Source organism: Prenolepis imparis, unplaced genomic scaffold, assembly GCF_030444845.1.
Source record: "Prenolepis imparis isolate NDT839.2.m4 unplaced genomic scaffold, iyPreImpa1.0 SCAF_14, whole genome shotgun sequence".
Taxonomy (NCBI): domain Eukaryota; kingdom Metazoa; phylum Arthropoda; class Insecta; order Hymenoptera; family Formicidae; genus Prenolepis; species Prenolepis imparis.
In genome coordinates, this window is record NW_028141172.1 from 9,962,067 (window position 1) to 9,984,029 (window position 21,963).

Genomic DNA, 21,963 nt, shown 5'->3' on the forward strand with positions numbered 1-21,963 from the left:
ATTTCTAATTTTTTTGATTCATTTTTCGTATGGATTTTCCGTAGGATTAATTTATTTATATGTTTATATTAAATTTTTATTTCTTTTATACGAATTTAAACACAAAATACAAACTTTTAATACTGATCTGATCAATTATTAATGATTTTATAAATTATAATATTTTGTTATACATATATTTGTATAGAGTTGTGTTTACATATATATATTTTAGTTAGGTAGCATGTTATATAGATAGGTCTATATATTAGTTAGCTTATATATTATACATTTTTATTACATGGTTAGTCACCCATTACAGAGTTAGTCATTATATATTTTCTTTAGTTCTTTGTATTTTTTTTCAATTAATTTTTTTACACACTTATAAATGTGTTTCTTTTTTCCGTGTTAGTTTCGCTCGTGCGTTACTATCAACGTGTGTTGTACCATACGATATGTGTAACATAGTACTTTCTGTATTATATCAACACGCTTTAAGTGTGTTTGAATTAACGTGTTGTTAACGAGTTGTAATCGAGAAGTGTGTATAACACCTAACCATATTAAAACTACACATTTACGTGTATTGTACACGTATTATTCTATTCAAAGTGTGTAGTATCAACACAGCAGCCGTTCAGTACACGTGAGAAAAGTGTGTTATGTGTTATTTCTACACACGTTGAACACACATCGAACACGGCCATTTTTTGTAGTGATATTTCCTTTTGTAACAGATCACGATGCACATGATCAAGTTATAAAACTTCTAATAAATATATTATAGTTTATTACGTTCTTTTTTTTAAATAATACTATGAAATAACAATGTGCAATTCACGTATAATACAGACATCTATTCTCAAATAGATGTGCAAAAACTCGTTTCTTCTTCATATGCACATGTACAAATAATTAATTAACTGTGTTGACTAGATAATATTTATTGCATGCAATTTGACGTCATCTATATCGCTTCTCACAAGTAAACCTCGGAGAACATTAGATGCAATTTTTTCAAATTTATTACAGTTATTTCTCATGTCAAAATATAAAGAAATCTGTCATTGTTTATAGCTTAAAATTGATTTTTTCATTTCTTTTTAAATTTTTTGTATTTTGCGCAAATACACGAATTTACACATGTTTAAATTGTTTCTAATTTTTTAAGATAATAAATCTATCCGATTAAACGTAGTTAAAACGCGATATTAAAATTTAAACCTAATATGTATTTATTTTTTGTCATGTTCAAAATTGTTATATATAAGAATAAAAAATTGTAACATTAATGAGTCCGTTTACTCAATGTTACATTGATAAACACATACATATATATATGACACTTTGATTTATTTGTTCATGAATATTCTGTAGTTTTTTATACATTTTTATTTCTCTGTAAATATCTATTTATATTTATAAATTTTTGTATAAATCTTACAGTGAAAAAGGCAAATTATTTTTTATTTAATACAATATTAAAAAATCAAAATTTTAGAGTTAAAATAAATTGTAACAAAACAATTACTAAGTATCGAAGTAAAAGATTAATACAATGAATCTTCGAATTGGCTCAATCAATCTGAATCAATAAATCAATAAATATGCGCAACAGCTATCACTCGCTATATGTGCGAATTTATATACTATTTATCACTTAATGTATATGTATACTTTAATATACACACATATTAGGTACATATTTTCTCTCACGGGATACAAAGTTTATGATATCGTGCTCTTCAAAATTTGTTTGCGTTAAAAATATAACAATAGAAAAAGAAATTTAACAAGATATTACACACACACTCACACACACACACACACACGTGCGCGCACGCACACAGAAAGTTATAAAATTTCTATGACGAGGAAGAAAATGATAATAAAAACATTTATTGTTGAAATATAAATATTGTTAAAACTGTGAGTGATAATAAACGCATTTATAAAAAAAGAAGTTGAATTATTTTATTATTTTTCAGTGTTAGTAAACGAAATATATGCTAAAGTTTGAAATTTTTCTAATGCAAATGTGTTAATAGTAATATAGAACATTATACATATATTATATAATTATAAGGTATTGTAAGCGAATTATTGACTTTAAAAATTAACATCTCATTTTTCATTAAAGATAATGCAAACCATTACATGTAATATTTATTTTGAAATATTTTCAAGCGATCCAACGAGATAGATCACACTTACAAGCTATACAATGTATATCAATAGAACATTTTAAATCAACTTCTAGATCAAGGATTACTAAATGTCACCAAACAACGAATCTGTGTCCAAGATTATTCTGATAACGTGACTGTAAAAAATGAAATCGGTAAGAATTTATCGGTAAGAAAGTTTATTAAGTATTTAATACACTATACATTAATTCATCTACATGTTTCTAGTTGTGTATTATAAATTTAAAATAAAAATTATAGAATATCGAGAATGGATATTAAAAAAACAAAAAATTTTATAGTAATTTTATCTATCTTCATATGTCATTTCTAAAAGTATCGAAAATAACCACCTATTTGAACTGATACTTCTTGATAGATAAAACTTGATCTCTTCTCATATTTTAATGTCAAATGGTGAAACGAATTATGCTAAAACTATCCCGAGTAAAAATTTTGATGCTACTTTAACACTTTTATATAGAAAATAAAAATTCATTAATATTAAAAATCCTTATTTTTAAATATAAAAATTTCAAAAACATATACATGTATTATATTATGGTTACGTTTTAATATATGTATACGGCCATATTTATAATTATAAAAGCATAATTTTATACTACATAACATCTATTTTTACATGTGGTAATTTTAAATGTAATATTAACAAACTTTATACATCTTTTTTATATCTCAGCTTTTAATATCAAGCTTATATAATGTCAAGCTCTTTGATTATGCAATTTAAATTTAAGTAAATTTTTTTAACATCAACTTTTTTGTTTATAGTTTTACAGTTATACATGTAAATTAACATATGTAAAAATATTTAATTTTTTATAATAAAGAAATCTTTTACTCGAGTGAAACTTACAACCATATACAGTAGAGTACTTTTTCTGGAAACTGAACAGAACAGCAATATATCCTAAATCCTACGAGAAGTACGTGATTATTCGTTAGTACTTTTAGTTAAACATGCAATGCCATAATCCAATAAATTAGAACCATTTTTCAAAGAGTCATTTATATCCTCTCTGAGATAACACCTATTGTAGGTCACTGGCGAATTTACGAAGCAAGGCAACAATTCTCCCACTTTCTAATAAAACATTGACTAGCCTTTACATAATTAAAGAGCACTCGTAATTTTTGCGCTATGATATTGAATAAATACAATAATTAAAATATTAATGTCCAATATTATATGTTTTTTGTATATCATTCGATAAATTCTTTAAAGCTAATCAACGAATCGCAAAATACTATCTCTTTCACTCTTACATATTAAGATTTCCCTTTGTAATAGATCACGCTGCATCTGCATTCGATCAAGTTATAAGACATCTAGTAAACATATAGTTTATTACGTTTCTTTGAAAAATAAGATTATAAAATGACAATGACCAATTTACTTACAAACATATATAGAAATGTCTAATGCAGACATATTTTCAAATATTTCAAATAAATGTGCAAAAATTCGTTTCTCTTTAATATACACATGTTCATATAATTAATTAATTGTGCCGGCTAAATAATATTCATATTGGATGCAATTTTGCGTCTTTTATGTCGCATCTTAGATCTATAATATTGTTCAGACAAATTTTAAAATTTGGTCTGGCATTTGCTACAACCTCAGCAACGCTGCATCAATAGATATAACAAGGATGGACAGTCGAGAGACATCTGCAACCTGCCTCCCTCGCGTACGTAATTCATCACTTCGAGATTAGATTTTGTAGGGTAAGGTTGCTCACCCAATGATGTAATCTCCCACATTAGTACTCCGAATGACCAAACATCGCTCTGAGAAGTAAATACTCCGGTAGATTCCGGTGCCATCCAGCGAACAGGAAGCAGACCTTCTCCTTCCTAAAATAAAATTTTAACAAAGATAAATCTCCTATTCTAATTATCCATTTTTGCAATAAGTATTCTTAAGCAAAAAACTAATATCTTGCATTATACATTTTGTTAACTAATATTTTGCATTATACATTATATACATATATATTGGAGAAATATATATAAAAATATATACATGGTCTTCATTTTTCTTAAATTCTATTTGACTTAAAGATATAATATAATAATATAAAGACGCTACAATAGAAAAACACTTTCAAAAAGTTTCATCTTTTTTAATTAATTATATCTACCTTGCGATAATAGTCATCCCTGCAAATATCTCTAGCAAGTCCAAAATCACCGATTTTGACGATACGATTCTCACGATCTCTCGCAGACACTAAACAATTTCGGCACGCGAGATCTCTATGCACAAAGCGCAGCTCTTCTAAATAGCAACAGCCGCGCGCAACATCTTCGCACATAGCGAGCAAATCATGAAGACGCAAAGCGTGTAAATCAGAAGGTTGTAATATTCGACACTCTCTCAAATATTTTTGCAGATCAGTTTCCATTAATTCCAACACGAGTAATGGAGAATCGTCGTCTAAGCAGACAGCTAGTAATCTTAACACATGTTCGTGTCTCAAATGATTCATAAGCTTAGCCTCTTGCAAAAATTTCTTTTTTTCTTCGACAGAAGCACACTTTTCTAACATTTTTATGGCAACGGATGTCTCTGATCCCGGTTCTTCTAAATCCTTGACATTCCCTTGGTACACCTGCGAAATCATGAAAATTAATGTAACTTTTATTAAAAAAGAAAAGATAATTTAATTTCTTATAACATTATACATATCCCAAGTAGCAAAATGACGTCAGAATGACGGTAAATTTTGGTCACAAAAAGACCGATTAGACGTCTTAATTAGGTCTTATAAGACCCGAAAATGACGTCGATATGTCACATCCACAAGACATCATTTTCTGACTTCTTATTGACGACATAATATGACGAATATAATACTTAAAATTGACAAAACTTCGATATTTTAACAATTAATTCATGGCATCAGTTTTAGCCCAGTAAGAATAAATCATTCGATAAATATATTACATATTCGATAAATTAGATAATTAGAATATAAAAGTTTAAAGTATATTTGACAACAGAAGAAAGCCTTAACAAATAAATTTACGCGCATACGTAAATTTATTTGTTAAAAAGGCATTCTTCAGTTGCTAAGTGTACCTTATAGTTAGAGGTACTTGGTACTTATATGATACTTTTAATTTTAATAGCAGTTGTTTGCCAGCTTTATATATATATAATTCCATGACTAAAACTTAAATACAAGATAGATAGTGCATCGCGCGTCGCATAGCGATAAATGAAAGAACTAAATTTGGACGAATTTAAGACGTCTTAAGACGTCTTCAAAATAATGTCTAGTTGATCTAAAAAATAACGTCTTATAAACGTCCATTATTAGTCACTGACGTCATGGACCAAAAATGACTAAAAGTAGACGTCATAATAGTTGCTTTTCTTTTACACTCAAGTGATACTGAGTCACTCAGTTATGTGAGTATTTTATACTCAGATATGACGTCATTGATTCAGTGAGTAAAAGGAACGCGCAAGTGAGAAACTATTCTCAATAATCTTAAATCTAGCATTGTAAATTGTATCGTGAGCAATCGTGAGTTTTTAAAGCATAACGACGTCCCGCCACAATAATACAGGTTCATAACCTTACTTTTAATGTGAGTCTATTAAACTCACTAAAGCACACGGTCTCGATCGTGTGCAGAAACTCAGTTGAATCTCACTTTCTCAGCTTCAAAAGGAACGTGCATTCAACTGAGTTATGACGTCACAAGTGAGAATTATTTGAGTTTAGATGTAAATGGAAAGCAACTAATGTCGTCTTCTGACGTCACTTTGCTACTTGGGATATATTTCGTTTTATTTTAAATAATTCAACGATAAAAAATAAAGTGCATATGTATATCTCATAAAAATTAATGTATTACTATTTCTATTAAAAAGTTGATTTATATATCCGAAAAAATTGTATTCTTATCTTAAGTATATGCCACTTATCTTTATAATGTCTTTCAATAAAATAGGCGCCAAAAAGATCCTCTTAATTTAGGAGAAAAATTATCTAAAGAGATATTCTTAACATGCAAGAATACATATATACTTGATGAGATGTTATTTTATTCGTGTATTATTAAAATTATTAATCGATATAACAAAAAACAGTCTTACAAATGGACATTTGTTACTTATTACATGTATATTTAAATGTTACACATATAATTGAATATTTTTTATGTATTTGACATAGTTAAATACACATTTTTGCTTATTATGTTATTATTTTTAATATTAATTGTAAACTTATAAATTTATTATAAATTTAAATAATTTTATTTTACTAATTTTTATATTAAATTTATTATTAATTTATTTATTGCGGCGCTAAAGTTGCAAAAATAATAAGAATGTATTCTCAATTTAAAAGATGGAAATATTCTTATTCATTAATAATATCTATTAAGAGGACTTATTAATGCATATCAAAAAAAACAATTTTTTCGGTGTAACATTTACTAAGAAATGTGTATTTCTTATTTCTACATCTAAACATTAATGACTTAAAATATGACGTTACGAAAAATTTACCATTCCAAATGCGCCGCTACCAAGGAGTTTCGTTAGTGTGATTTGCTCACGTTTGATTTTAGTCATCATAAATTTATTTGGATTATATTGCAACGCAGGACTGTATAGCGCATTATGCTGAACGTTTCCCATACGTACCTCATGTAGAATCATAATCAAAACTTGCTCGTTACCTTCTTTGCGTTGTCGGTATACTATTATAAAGTTATAATATATTTAAATAATATTGCTAATTTTAAATATTGCTCTTTTAACAAGTAAGTTAACTTTTTTTTAGAAAATCTCTCTACTTACTACATTAATCATAATTTGTAATTAAAAAAATTGTATCAAATATACTTACAACAATAAATAAAGTAGCAGATGCAGATTACAATAACGGTAGCAGCAAGGCTTAACATCAATGTTAGATTATATTGGGTAGTTCGAATTCTTGATTCATCACCTTTGTTACATAAAAATATAGTTTTAATTTTTTTGTCTTATTTGAATATTTCTATAATTTTTTCTTATAATTTTATCATTAAAAATATTTCATTTTTAAAATTCTGTAATACATTTATATGTATGTCAAATAAACAGATCATATTAAAATATCTACATATTATCATATTTGCTTACCAAGTGTTCGAAAAATAAATCTTTCATCAGATGGCCATGTAAAGTTCTCGTACTCAGGATATGTCAGTATCAAACGAAACTTGTATAAAGTTGCCGGTAGCAAGTTTTCTATATAATACGTTACTGTCTTATTATTCGTCTCAAAATTATCTGCGATTTGCCACTTTTGCATCGCATCATTTTTGTATTCCAGTACGTAATGGATCGTCAAATTAACGCCAGGAATCCACGAAATATTCATATTGTTCTTGTTAACTCCGCTCAAAGTTATATTGTTCGGTTCCGAGTACGTGTACACAGTTTTGCTCAAACTGTCATTATATATATTGCTGTAGTTAGCTGGATACACACGTACATATACAAAGTATTTCTGTTCTGGCAGCAACGGTTGGATTATTGTAAAATGTTTGTTGTCTACTTTATTATTAATAAATAGTTCTTCTATCGGTTGCGTGCTGTACACCGAGTTAATTGATTCCCAATATACTTTATAAGTTACTGTCGTACAATTCAGTTTCGTGGGTGGAATCCAATAAACTGCCGCTATAGTTGGCGTCAGAACCTGAACCGTTACATTTTCCGGTGCATTGAGCTTGCTCACGTTAGTTTTCAATATTACTTCCGAGCTGAATTGCAGGTCCGTCGATAATTGATCAGAGTAAAAATTGCTCACAGCTAGCTTCAGCTTGTATTTTGTAAACGGTGTTAAATTCTGAATTTTATAATGCCGCTCGTATGTCTGCATATAGAATTCATCGAACTCGTTATTAAGGTTATTATTCAAACAGCTTACGTAGATGATATATTTAGGAGTTGGTATGTTGTTTTTGCATTTGTGCTTGCGAGTCGATTCTGTGGTATTAAATTTCAAAACAATACTGTTCGCTGTTATTTTTATTATTGTAATATTATAAATTTTTTCATCAGATATAAGGCATTCCTTCCGAGGATATGGTTGTAAGGAGGATGATTTACCAAACGATATCATGGTAGTAAAATAATTCGTGTTTTTTATTATTTGCACGTGTTTAGATGCGTTTTTTTCACTGTCGACAAGTGCATACTTCTTTTTAAAAATATAAAGATAAAAATCTGTATTTACATAACGTCCACTTAAATAAATGTTTGTTTTATCAATTAAAAAATGTGGCACAAAGTTTGTGCCAATTTCAGCGATTGAAATTGAATTGCATTTATTTATTTTAATGTTCGCCACAAATAATTCATTGTTTTTTATCCAGAATATTAGCGGCTCCTCTGTATTTGTGATGTCAAGCTTCATTTCATGAAAAACTATAAAATGTGATGTTTTGTATGGACAATCGGTTTTTAAAAAAGATTGCACATTTCTTCCGTCAACATCCGATTTCATTATTACAAACTGCATATCTGATAAATATTCTATCCAATATAAAAATCTGGAAAATGTATATATTATTATATATTTATATTATAAAACGTAATTTTAAACGTGAAGTTAAAAAAATAATAAACTTAAGTTCTTACAATTTTATGATAATTAATGATTTTATGATTCATTATATCTTTTTTACAAAATCATAGCTTATTACTGCAAAATTAGGAAATAATATATATTCTTAACTGAAAGACACAAAAGTGTTCATTTTTTTAGTGAATAAAAGTTAACGTACCCCTTAGACGGCTGTAGAGTGAAATAAAAAAGATTTTCTCTGCTCAAGATCTTATCATATTTGACTATACCATTTTGCCACATTGTTAAGTCCAGCTTTATAATGTATTTCGTTGAGCTGTCATATTCCATCCAATATAGATTTCTTCGAATCCAATCGATGCAAAGATTGCGTGAATTTATTTTTAAACTAGTTATTTTTGTAATACTATTTTTATTCATATCCCCTATCATTAACTCATGTATATACTCATGCACATTAGGAATTAACTGGATCCAATAAATTTTATGTTCCGCTACAGAATAAGCCACTTCTATTGCATAAACATTGCTATTAAGGGTAAAGAGATTGCCGTAGGTTCTTGAATCCAGATCCCATATTGCAATAGTATTATTCACTGCAATCAATAATTGAGGTATCGGATTTTCGTGCGTCGTTGATACGTTCATTAAATCTGTATAAGGACCAGCACCAGCTTTAGTATTCGCTCGTACTCGAAAATAGTACGTTGTATCAGGTTTTAGATTATACTCTGTGCACTCCATTGTAGTTAAAATAGTTTTCTCGTCACAGATTTGAATCTTTTTTAGGTTCTCGATGAACCAACATTGCACTGTATATCCTTGTATCGCGTTGTTTGCAAATTCAGGTTGGTTCCATCTGTAAGATAAATTTTAGCCTTTTCATATTTAATAATTTTTTAACAGAATTAATATTTTGATTGTATATGTCTATGTTAAATTTTAGAGAAAAAAAGGATATAGACTGAAAACTTTGATTCTTCACCTGAATGTCACAGAAATGTTGATTTTCTCATTTAGAAATCCATTGAACTCTACGAATGCTCTTGGCTCGCTCGGAATTATTCCTAGAGATTTTAAGATGGTACATATTAATATGTTTAAGTTGAGTATTCCGGTAAATTAAAAAAAAAAAAAATAATTTAACATGCATTAAAAATAAAGAAAAAAGTGAAAAATAAACATATATTACAAAATTAACATAGCAAGTTTTTAAAATAATGAAATAACATAAAACCCTTGTGTATTTGTGTGTGTATGTGTTTCAAGACTTGTGTTAGAAAAGTAATTGCTAAGTTATAATCAAAAAAACTACCAATAAAATGCTAAACTCTTTTCTAAAATTTCCTATTGATTAACAAATCAGAGGTACATTATTTTCGACTGATTTAAAATAAACAAGAATAATAATGAAATTGATGGTGTTATCTAAATTTTGCTTTATTTTACATACAGTGTATAAATTTTTTCTCTCTTTTCGACATAATGAATTTTATATTATTTTTGCTATTAGAAAATGGTTTGATATTTTTTTAAATTTAATTTTTACTCTCTCTTGAATTTACATTATACTTGCAACTTGTAAATTATTTGTTAATTTTTTTATTAATTTGTTCTATATATTTATTGCATCTTACTAATAGATTCTGGGTTCATGGACATATTTGCAAATGTAACTTCATCGACTTCATCGACTTTATTTTTTATAGTTACGCTATCAGAAAAATTCTGATCCGCCTGGAGATTTTGTAAAATGAGATGATTGTTGTTTTCGGTCTCTGAAATATCCTTAATAAAATATAACATATAACAAAAATTAGTAATGCAGCTAAGCCAGAAATTCCACGGTATTTTTAATGATAAATAAAATAGTATATATAGAAATATATATGAACAAGATTACCATAAATAATAACATAAATGTCGAAATAACTAAAAGGAGCAAAACATTTTTTTATTTGTAATAATATTAGCTAGATATTTTTATTTATAATTCCATTCCTCATTTATAATGTGTTAAATATTATGTAATTTCATTTCTAAAATATTTACTCTTATTATTCAACATATTTTCTTGCGAAATATCAAACATGATTCTTATTTAAAAAAAAAAACTCACGCAGAATAGGCAGAATAAGGATTATTTAATAAGAATTCATAATTGTTTCTTTTATAATAAATGATATATGAAAATGTTACTCTCTTCGATTCCTGACGCGATTTTGCTGATAATTATAGCTAATGATTTAGTTTTTTTGCGATTGTTAGTTAACAATTTAAAGTAAGCGTGTTTACTTTTTAATAATCCGTCCGTTATGATTAAAATTTTAATAATGTAGGATCGGAATTATTTTAAATTATAATATTGTATCGCATGAATAATTTATCTTAGATATTGCGAATCGATAATAAAAGTATTTGTCTCGACCGTTATATTTACTCGAGACAAACTCGGTATTATTATATGGACGCAAACAAAACAGTGTAAGTCGACTCGGATTGTTTCGTGAGACAGCCAAGTAAAAACGATATCTCCGATTACCTTGACGAGGTCGTAAGACAAAGCAATAACCGAAAAGTCGAGAACTATCTAGAAGTCTAAGCGAAAGAAATAAATACAGCCGATTAACTGTCGGAAAGGATAGTCCTCGCTCGAATTTAATACCGTTGACATTGCCAAATTATATTGTATCTTGAGCCAAATATATTCTATCTTATTTTACACTGAGGGATTTAGAACAATTTCTTTACTGCCGTTCATCTGCGCTTACAATAATAATATTTGTATTTCAAGAATCAAAATGTTTAAAATATTCTCTTTTATATGTGTTTGTGTGATTATAGAAATTAAATAAATTTTTGTACTTAAAATCTTGTCGAAATTCTTTTTGATTATGGTTATATCTTTTATCGCGAACAAATTCTGGAAAACAGGATACCATAAACTTTCGATTGACATTACCACGATATAAGAATATGTGTATATTCTACATATAACTGTTTAAATGGATATCTATATTCATATGGCTATATAAATGGATATGAATGTTATATATATATATACATCTATAAATTTTTACTAGTTAGATTGGAATAGATTGCTGTTACGTATATTGTTCATTTAACTATTGGCCCTATAAAGTTAATTGATACAATTTGAATTTTATTATACCAATATAGTCGATACTCCATTATATGTATATAGCACAAATGTAACTATCCTTGAGACAAAAAAATGACGCTGACTCTTTGAATTAATTTAGCTAAAAAAAAATTAAGTCACAAGTCTTATTATATCATTAAATAATTATAAATATTTAATAAAGTAAATAAAATCTTTTTACAAATTGATGAAAAATCACGTAAAACTCAATTCAAGTGCCATATATATATGTATATATGTATCAAAATAGTGGTAAATTAACAGAAAATCTCATTAATATTAATAATTAATATTCTTAAAAATAGCAATAGAAACACAAACATAATGCAGTCAAGTTTTAATATTTCGTCTTAATTAAGTTTAACTTTGTACTATATTATACATCCTTTATAAACAAAATATAATTTTCAAGCTTTATACATCCTTTCTCATTGCATCATACTTTTTAGTTTTTTGTATAGTTTTATTTTACTATACAGTAAGTAATATTATTATATTACACGTTGTAGTTACTCAAATAAACTGCACAATTACTTGTAATAACATTTAATTGTTTTTTAATAAAGCAAAAAAAATTTCTTACCTGCGTAAATGGATTGTCCGTGACGGTATGATTCTTTGTCAAAATCGCGATAGCTGCTTTCACCAGCATTAAACTTTTCAATAAAACGCATAATCTCATCTTAAACATAATAATCTCTTCCTTCGGTGAATGTTGGCGCTCAATTTTTAGTCACCAGTATTGTTTTTCTTTTTATTCTATGGATGATTCAGATTTGATCTAATCGACTCGATACTTTATTATGTGCTCGATGAATTCTTTAGAATCTAATTTGCGAATCGCGTTACTGTCTTCCAATATTACATTTTAATATATCTTTTTATAATCAATCACAATATATATATATATTGATATATATATATATATATGTATATATATATATATATATCTGAGATCATATGAAGGAATTTTTAGTAAATAGTAATTTTTATAATTTTTCGATGGGAACCAATAACAATACGAAGCAACACGTATTCACTTGATTGTATCGAAGATAATAATATATTTTTGTTGTAATCCTCTTTTAATATTTAGTAAAAAGATAATCAATAAAAAGGTAATCGAACAATTTATAAGCAATACGAAAATTATAGAATTATAGATTTTCTGTCACTTTCACCTCTATACAAGCATCAAATATTATCCACATTGATATTTGTGATATTTTTTGTTTCACTAAAAATATAAAAAATTAGGATTACTATTTTTATGCATATTGTATACTATGCATCTTTTAGAATCCACTATTTGTGCATATTGATGTGTGATGTTTATATGACAGTATATTATTTTCAATATACAAATAACGCGCAACATTGTCCTTTTTCATGGCAATCGCAATCGTAACTGACTCCGCAGACTAGACCGATCTGATCATGCTTTATTTGCTGCGCTCTGTTTATGATTCATTTCTCTCTGCTTGATCGATGATACTCACAGTGTTTCTTCCAACAGTTTTCACGAATAATTATATTCTATATATATATACGTATATGTATATCCTATATGAGGCGCATTTTTAAAGTAAGATCCGGTTTGAAATAAGAAAAGATCTTGACATATACATTTAATTCATTATAATCAAAAATTTCTAGCTTACTTTATTACAATAAATTTTTTGTTCTGCTATCGAACAAGCGAATTCAAACATCGTATTAAAATAATGATTAAAGAGATTAACGTAGGTTCTTAAATGCAGATCCCATTTGAATACTTTTATGCAATACAATCAATAATTAAGATATTTGATTTTCGTGCGTCGTTGATACGTTCATTAAATACGTATAAACGTCTTAAATAGCTGATTTCTGTCCAAAAATATTAATGAAACGTTAGTTTGTTAATTAAATGTTAAAATAATAATATATTAAGAATATTAAGATAGTAATATGTTGTAAAATAATATGCTATAATATCTTATCCGCGAATACTTTTTTTACAGAAATCAATTTATAACTGTCAAAAATATTAATCCAGTTTAAAATATTGTAACATATTAATTAAAACATTACTTTTACTTATGTAATATATTAATATGAAAATTTAATTAGCAAATGAACGCATCAAATAGCTGTTTTTTTCAAGTGTTAATTTTAAGTGTTAATTTGCTAATTATATTGTAAAATAATATGTTAAAAAAATTAAAATAGTGATATGTTGTAAATAAAATGTTATAATACCTTATCCAGGATTAATATTTTTTTCACAGAAATTAGCTGATAATTGTCAAAAATATTAATCGAGTTTAAAGTATTATAAAATATTATTTTAAATATATTATTTTTAATTCTTTAACATATATTATTATTATAAATATTTAATTAGCAAATAAACGTCTTAAATAGCTGATTTCTGTCAAAAAATATTAATAGTGCGGTGATTTGTTAGTTAATTTTCAAATAATAATATATTAAAAATATTAGAATAGTAATATGTTGTAAAATAATAATATATATTATTTTTCATTTGATCGCTTTACTATTTGAAAATTTTGAAAAATTGCGAAATTTAATTACGCTTATATTATTGTTTTTGATACAATCGAATATACTACACTCGTTACATTGTACATTGGGTATAATCGAAGAACATATACTATATAAGGTTTAAGATTTTATTGACCAACACTGACTAAGATTAATTCTTATATTATAAGACTTTATTTGGGAATAATCTCAATTCGAGATTCATTTTCCGACTCCCCTCTAACCCCCCTATAAAATATACTATATAGTTTTATAGCTTGATTATATAAATCATTATAATCGATCTTGAAATAGTATTATCAAGTAAGAGAAAACTCAAAATTTATCGAGATACTTGGAGGGGAGAACATCAATTCGATTAGTGGTATCTAAATCATTGTGAAGATTACATGGAACATTGGTCATAGTCGAGAATCGTATGAAAGCCGATCGAGTATAAAAATATCTACAAGAAGAGAAAATTGTTATGTTAAAAACGTTACAAACGTTATGTGTTTTACTAAAACTGTTAATGCTAACGAAAATGACCATAACGTTTTCGTCAGGAAATCTAGGGATTCTGGAGGATCTTTGAAGCTCCGGTCCAAGAAGTTACAAAGAAAAGTATTTTAGTATACTCTAATTTATATACTTTACGCTAATAATAGATTTTTTTCATGAAGAAAATTGAATGTTATATATTGCAGACAATACAGTATTTGTGTAATTAAAACTGTATAATACGTAAAACTAAAGAGAGTTTTAATTTTTAAAAAATGTATATAAAGTTTATTAATTTTACGTCACACATTCAAAAATCAATGTTATGTAATCAAATTAAAACTTATAATTACATTTAATTCAGACGACATTTTAAAATGATTAAACAATATGTATTATTATAATATAATTGTTAGATTTAAAAGAAAGAACTTAAAAAATGTATGATTTCGTTCATTTTATTTTTTTTTTGTTACTTAATAAGTATGTGACACATTTACATAAATTGTTTGTAACTTCTAAAACATTTTTATTTCTCTAGATATTTTCAAATTTACTAATTTTTATTTAAAACTTGCAGGGTAATTTATTTTTTATTTAACGAAATTTATATAGAAAATCAGAAAAATTTAGTTAAAATAATTCGCATGCTCAACTGCTACTAAACATCGAAGTGAAAGATTGGTGAAGTTGAACTTCGAATTGGGGACAATTAATCAATCTATGAATAATATGCGCAATAAGCTGTCATTTTTGCTATTTGTGAGAATTTATATACACTATTTATCACTTAATGTATATATATAGGTATATATATATGTTATATATGTATGTTCATATTTTTATCAGACATAAATCTAAAGTTTATAGCATTGTGCTCTCGAGAAAATTCCTTTGGATTAAAAAATATTTCATAAGATGTTTTTAAATACAGGAATTTATAAAATTTTATGATCATGAAGAAAATGATAATAAAAATATATATATTTTATATATATGTTAAAATATAAACATTATTGAAACTTTAGTGATAACAAACGCACTCGTGAAAAAGAAAGTCAAGTTAAGATAGAGTTACTTATTAGAAGAAATTAATTAATTATTTTGAAACTAATATAAAAACTGAATTATGAGACAAAATTCCTTCAACAATCGAAGAAAGTCATGCTCCCATGATTTATTTACTAAGAGAAATAGTTCTTACTTAGAGAAAAAATACAGAAAAAAGTTTCTTACTTGTTTAAAGTTTTAAATAAACATGCAATGCCATAATGAGTTAAGTTGGAATCTTTTTTCAAGAAGTCATTTGATTCTTCTCTGAGATAACATCTATGCAACTAGCGAATTTACGGAGTACGGAATTCTCTACCACTTTCTAATAAAGCATTGACTTGGCCTAATTGAAAACCGATTGTCATTTTCGTGCTATGATACTGAATTAATATGATAATATATAAAATTTTAATCTCTAAAATGATATACTTTTTATTTATCATTCGGTAAATTCTTTAAAGCTAATTTACGAATCGCAAGTTATCTTTCTCTTACGTATTAAGATTTCTCTTTGTGACAGATCACGATGGATCTGCATTCGAGCAGTCATACAACTTCTAGTAAATATATAGTTTATTACGTATCTTTGAAAAATTAATTATGAAATGACAATGATAAGTTTACATACAGATATATATATATATATATATATATATATATATATATATAACGTATAATACAGACAGTATAATTTCAAATATCCCATAGATGTAAAACTCATCGTTTCTTCTTAACATACATATATACAAACAATTAATTAATTGCCGGCTATATAATATTCATTGATGCGTCGGATTCAGTATTGCGTCTTCTGTGTCGCTTCTTAGAGCTATAATATTGTTCAGACAAAGTTTAAAGTTTGGTCTATCATTCGCTGCACTCCAGCAACGCTGCATTAGTTGGTATAACGAGGATGGACAGTTGAGAGGCATCTGCAATCTGCCTCCCGTGCGTACATAATCCATCACTTCGAGATAAGTTTTGGTAGAATAAGGTTGCTCATCTAACGATGTAATCTCCCACATTAGTACTCCAAATGACCAAACATCGCTCTAAGAAGTAAATATTCCGTTCATTAGGGATTCCGGTGCCATGCAGCGAAAAGGAAGCAGTCCTTCTCCTTCCTAAAATATAATTTTAACAAAGTTAAATTTTCTATTCTTATTATCCATTTTTGCAATGAGTATTCTTAAGCAAAAAACGTTTACTAATATTTTGCATTATACATTATACATATACAGGGTGTCCCATTTTATTCTGCCCAGGCAAGCATCTCGAAAAATATGGAAGATACGAAAAAATGTTTCCGACAAAAGTTGTAGGACTTGAAGTGGGACAGATGATGAAAATATGGACTTGACCTATTGAAGGTCAGGTCAAGGTCATCGTTGTTTTCTTAAACAGAACCCCCTAAACCTGACCCCTAACCGTTCTTGATCCGTTCTTGACCCGTTCGTAGCCGTACCTGACCCGTTCCTGAGCCGTTCCTGAGCCGTTCTTGAGCCGTTCTTGAACCGTTCTTGCGTTGTTTACTTCCGTTCTTGACCCATTCGAAAATCGTTCTTGATTCGATCGCTACCTTGTTCACAGTCGTTTCTAACCCGTTCATAGCCTTTCCTGACCCGTTCGCAGCCGTTTTTTCGAGGAGAAGAGATCACCATTGGATTGCACGTATGACGACGACAGCGGTAATGATGTCACCGTTGATGTCACTCCCGCGATCGCTGAAAGACTCTTGGCTACCGTGTATAACCGCGTAAATATCGCGTCCATTGTAACGGATAATAAAGAAGTATCAAATATAATACGCGCTAGCAACACCTTCAACAAGCATCAGCTCATCGATTGCGACCTGGCAACTTTAGTTTTTTTATAAAAGGAGACATTAAAAGGCCAAAAAAGAGCTAAATATGGTTTGTTGTTATTTTGTGTTAATAATTGATATTTAATAAAATAAAAATAAAAAATAAAAATAGACGTTTCGACTGTCACAGCAGTCTTTATCAATACATTAGTTTAAAAACAATTTAATAATTACGAGTTGACATGTGAAGAGTGTCATAATATAATGAAATAAGAGTTAACATTAAATAGTTAACGCAATCCATACTTATTGTAGCGAAATTAACATATTAATATAAAAATTAAGTCCTTAATGATATGAGCTTTATGAACAAAAAAAACATGTAATATATATTGATTTGCCAAAGATGTGTGAGTTGTAATGGTCCAAGAAGTAACTCGATATATTTGAGATGGAAAACATATTCATCGTTGAAGAACGAGAAGATGCTTATCAAATATTACATAAATTGCTTTGATGGGTGTTGTTATTTTTGGAAATCTTCTGTGGATTAATGTTAATTTGATTACTAAAAATGATTGTAAGTAGTAATGATTGGCAAATTAATTCGATAACTTACATCACCCGCCATGGTCAAATAATTTTTTTATTGTCTAGAGGTATAGAAAATACTGTGTCGCTGACCTCGCACTAACAACTAATGCTTTTTTTTCTCAAACTCATGCGTGGTACATCAACTCGGTTTAAATATGTAAATAAACTAATCATAAACATATAACAGATTGAAACTAATATAACTGTAAACAATTATTTATCTGTTAAGATGTCGAGAATGTCAAAATATGACCCACCCAATAATTTCGTGTCTTTGTTTAGATTAAGACCGTTTTTGTTCTTTTATATGTAACATCTCGGAAATTAGTCTTTTGTTATAATTGCTTTCGCTTTTCTAAAATTTTAACATTATTCCAATCAAAAGCATGGTTTTTATTTGTAATATGTTCTGAAATCACTAACTGCTATGTTGGATCTAATTTTATATTTTCTATGTGTTCTTTGATTCTAGATCTTAACTGTCTTTTTGTCTGCCCCACATAGGAAGCGTTACATTCTGAGCAATTTATTTTATAAACTACATTATAAGATGGATTCCCGTTATCTTTATATACTTTAATAAATTTATTAAGTTTATTAAGTATTCTGTATCCCACTTTATGTTTCGATTTTCTCATTGAATGGGTAATCGATTCGGAAATCGAGTTGATGTATGGTATAACTAAGAACTTATTTTCAGTATTTTTTTTTTAGTCAACCGTGATGAAGTTATTTCATTGTTGTTGTTGAATTTGTTCTTAATGAGGTATTTTATCCTGCGATTGATTTCATCAAAAAATGAGATGGAGAGGAAAACCGTTGCAGAGCAATATATTTATAATTTTCTCTAAATTCTTTTTATGGAAAGTATGATGTGATAATAGCAATGCTCTGTCAACTAAATTATAAATCGTACCTATTTTAAGACAAATAGGGTGATTGGAATAAAAAGATAGTGATCTTCTGAAAAGGTTTTTTTCTGGAACCAATCTATATATATATATTGTTGTTATTAACTATGATATTTAAATCCAAGAAACTCATGCAACGATCGGCCTCCCATTCAACAGTAAATTTTAATCTATTGTTACAATTGTTAAATCTTTCAACGATGTCTGTTATTGTATTCGCTGGTGCTGCTAATATGATATCATCTACATAGCGATAGTAGAATGATATTGCTGTATCTAATGTGCTTATAATGGAATTTTCTAGATCTTGCAAGGTCTAGATCTAACTAGGTCTGAAATTATTGGCGATAACGGAGAACCCATGGGAGTACCATAAGTTTGTTTGTAAATTTTTTCATTGAATATGAAATAAGTAGATGATAAAACAAAGTTACCCAGTGAGCATTATTGAGAGGAAGAGCTCTTTAAGAGAACTTTTTGAAGACTTCATTAATTTTTCTCAAAAATGATATTAGTAAGTTATCTTTTTTGTAAGATATCTTTCAGAAGAGCTCTTTATGTTGTCTATTCATAGATGTCTGTAGAGTCTGTAGCAAGCGTGCTATTTTACGAACGCCGCACATGGGCAAGCCTCATATATACGTGTGTGAACTGCGTGCTCTGAGTTGAATTTCAAGGAGATAGCATTTACGTTCTTCGATATTAACGTTTAATCTTTCTTTCTTAAATTATAAATATTATTATTAAATATGTATTTGAGCATAAAATAGAGATTATATATTTTCATATATATTTTTGTTATTTGTTCTATGTTGCCTCTATATCCAACCAAAGAAGTTGGGTTACGTCTGCAAAAAGCACGTTGCAATCATAAAGTTTTTTTTATTCAAAGTCTATGGGCATTTTGAACCTGTTTTAATTTTAATAAAATGTTATAAAAGAAATGTATACTAAGAGTTATATTTTTTTTAAATATAAAAAAATATGTAAAAATATAATACTACAAATAGCAATTCTTAACGGTAACCTTTTTTTGATATTTAAAAGAAGTCAGATTGTGGAATTCTTTTAGATATCATTTATGTGATGTCTTTCTTTCCTCTAAAATCGACGCATTGGAGGACTTATTGATATCATAATATTATCATTTTGATCGAGTTATCGGAAGTCCGACTCTTAAACTTGAGTACTTTATGAATTTCTTTTGATAATATATTGCTCACTGGGTAACCATGAAAATAAATTTCTCTTTTGGAATTTTTGTGTGTAGTTTAATATAATTCCATCTGTTAATAATACTTCCAATTGCAAGATCTAAAGGTACATTTATAAAAAGTGAAACCACATCAAGTGAAATTAAAACATCCTGTTCTCTTAATGTTTTTCCTGACAGAATGCAGTACAATTCAAAACTGTTATTTATGTAGGTAGCCGATTTCGGGATGCTTTTTGTTAAGATATTGTGAATAAATGAGGCTATATTATATAAAGACGTGCTGATAGAAGATACAATAATTCTGAACGGTACATTGTCTTTATGGATCTTAGGTAGATCGTAAGCTTTGGGTAGTATCGAGTCACTCGAATGCAAAAAAATAATATTCTTTTTTGGTAATGTGCTCACTTTTTAACCAATTCTTTAATATGTCATTAAGTTCCCTTTCAATTTTTGATGCGGGGTTCTTGTTGATCAAAGTATAGGTTTTTTTTAATCATTTAGTAGGTCTTCCACTTTTTCGATGTAATTGTCTTTGTTTAGTGCAACCGTTACATTGACTTTATCAGTACGCGTGAAAAGGCTGTTAGGATTATGAGAGCAAAATTGTTTAGTTATTATAAATGAAGCATCGATAATAATCTTGATTGAATAGGGTTCGTGTGATGATTATTCCGAATAAAATGATGGAACTGTGGTATGGAAATGTTGCGGATAGTTGTAATGTTATTGATATTGTTGGTGTTAAATTCAATATCATTAATAGACTCATGTATGGCCGTTTTTTTATTTTTTGTGATCGGGAGGCTGAAATTACTGCCTAATTGTAACAAATTAGAAACCTCTCCCGGGATTTCATGACTAGATAAATTTATGAACCATTTTTCATTAGTATTATTTAAAGATTGAACAGGTTTTTTTTAGGAAATCAGATGCTTTGATATCTGTGATAATAAGATTGTTATTAATAGTAGTAATTGGTTTATGTTTTAAACTATTATTTAAGTTATAACTGAAGGTTATTGGTTTGATGTTTTTAATATATGCTTTGTTTTTTTTCCTTTAGTAAACCTTGAAATTCTTTCATATGTAGATAATGAATTTTTTATGGTAATTATCAAAAGCTCTCATGTAATGTTTTGTTATGTCAGACCATATGTATGTAGGAAAACTATTGGAAAGAATTTGGTTTATGGTGTATTTTTCACTATGTAACAATTCAATTAATCTGTGAAGATCAAAAATCTCAATTTTTAATGAATCAACCTTGAATGTATGCAGCATTCTGTCTCTTCTTTTTAATGATCTATGATGATATAAATTAAATTCAAAGTTACATAAATTCATTAGATGTTTGGGAAATAAATCCCAATTTTTGCATGAACTTAAAAAAGTTAGTTT

General features: G+C 27.7%; 1 protein-coding gene and 1 pseudogene across 1 annotated transcript; both read right to left on the reverse strand.

Moving 5' to 3' along the window:
* Nucleotides 1-3,812: 3,812 nt before the first annotated feature.
* Nucleotides 3,813-12,639, reverse strand: LOC145945121 (proto-oncogene tyrosine-protein kinase ROS-like). Its single transcript, XM_083053949.1, has 9 exons — nt 12,541-12,639; nt 10,432-10,582; nt 9,780-9,861; nt 8,994-9,653; nt 7,342-8,759; nt 7,064-7,165; nt 6,721-6,914; nt 4,337-4,807; nt 3,813-4,049 (listed from the first exon to the last, which is right to left on the reverse strand). The coding sequence occupies exons 1-9, from the start codon at nt 12,637-12,639 to the stop codon at nt 3,813-3,815; spliced, it is 3,414 nt and encodes a 1,137-aa protein (XP_082910075.1).
* Nucleotides 12,640-16,723: 4,084 nt separating this feature from the next.
* LOC145945122 (proto-oncogene tyrosine-protein kinase ROS-like) overlaps nt 16,724-21,963 on the reverse strand; it is a 38,222-nt pseudogene continuing 32,982 nt past the window's right edge.

Coding starts and splice junctions, on each gene's coding strand:
- LOC145945121 (XM_083053949.1), bottom strand. CDS start 12,639: ATGAGATTATGCGTTTTATTGAAAAGTTTAATGCTGGTGAAAGCAGCT. Junction 6,915..7,063: donor CTGCTACTTTATTTATTGTT/GTAAGTATATTT, acceptor ACTTTATAATAG/TATACCGACAACGCAAAGAA. Junction 4,808..6,720: donor GTAGCGGCGCATTTGGAATG/GTAAATTTTTCG, acceptor ATGATTTCGCAG/GTGTACCAAGGGAATGTCAA.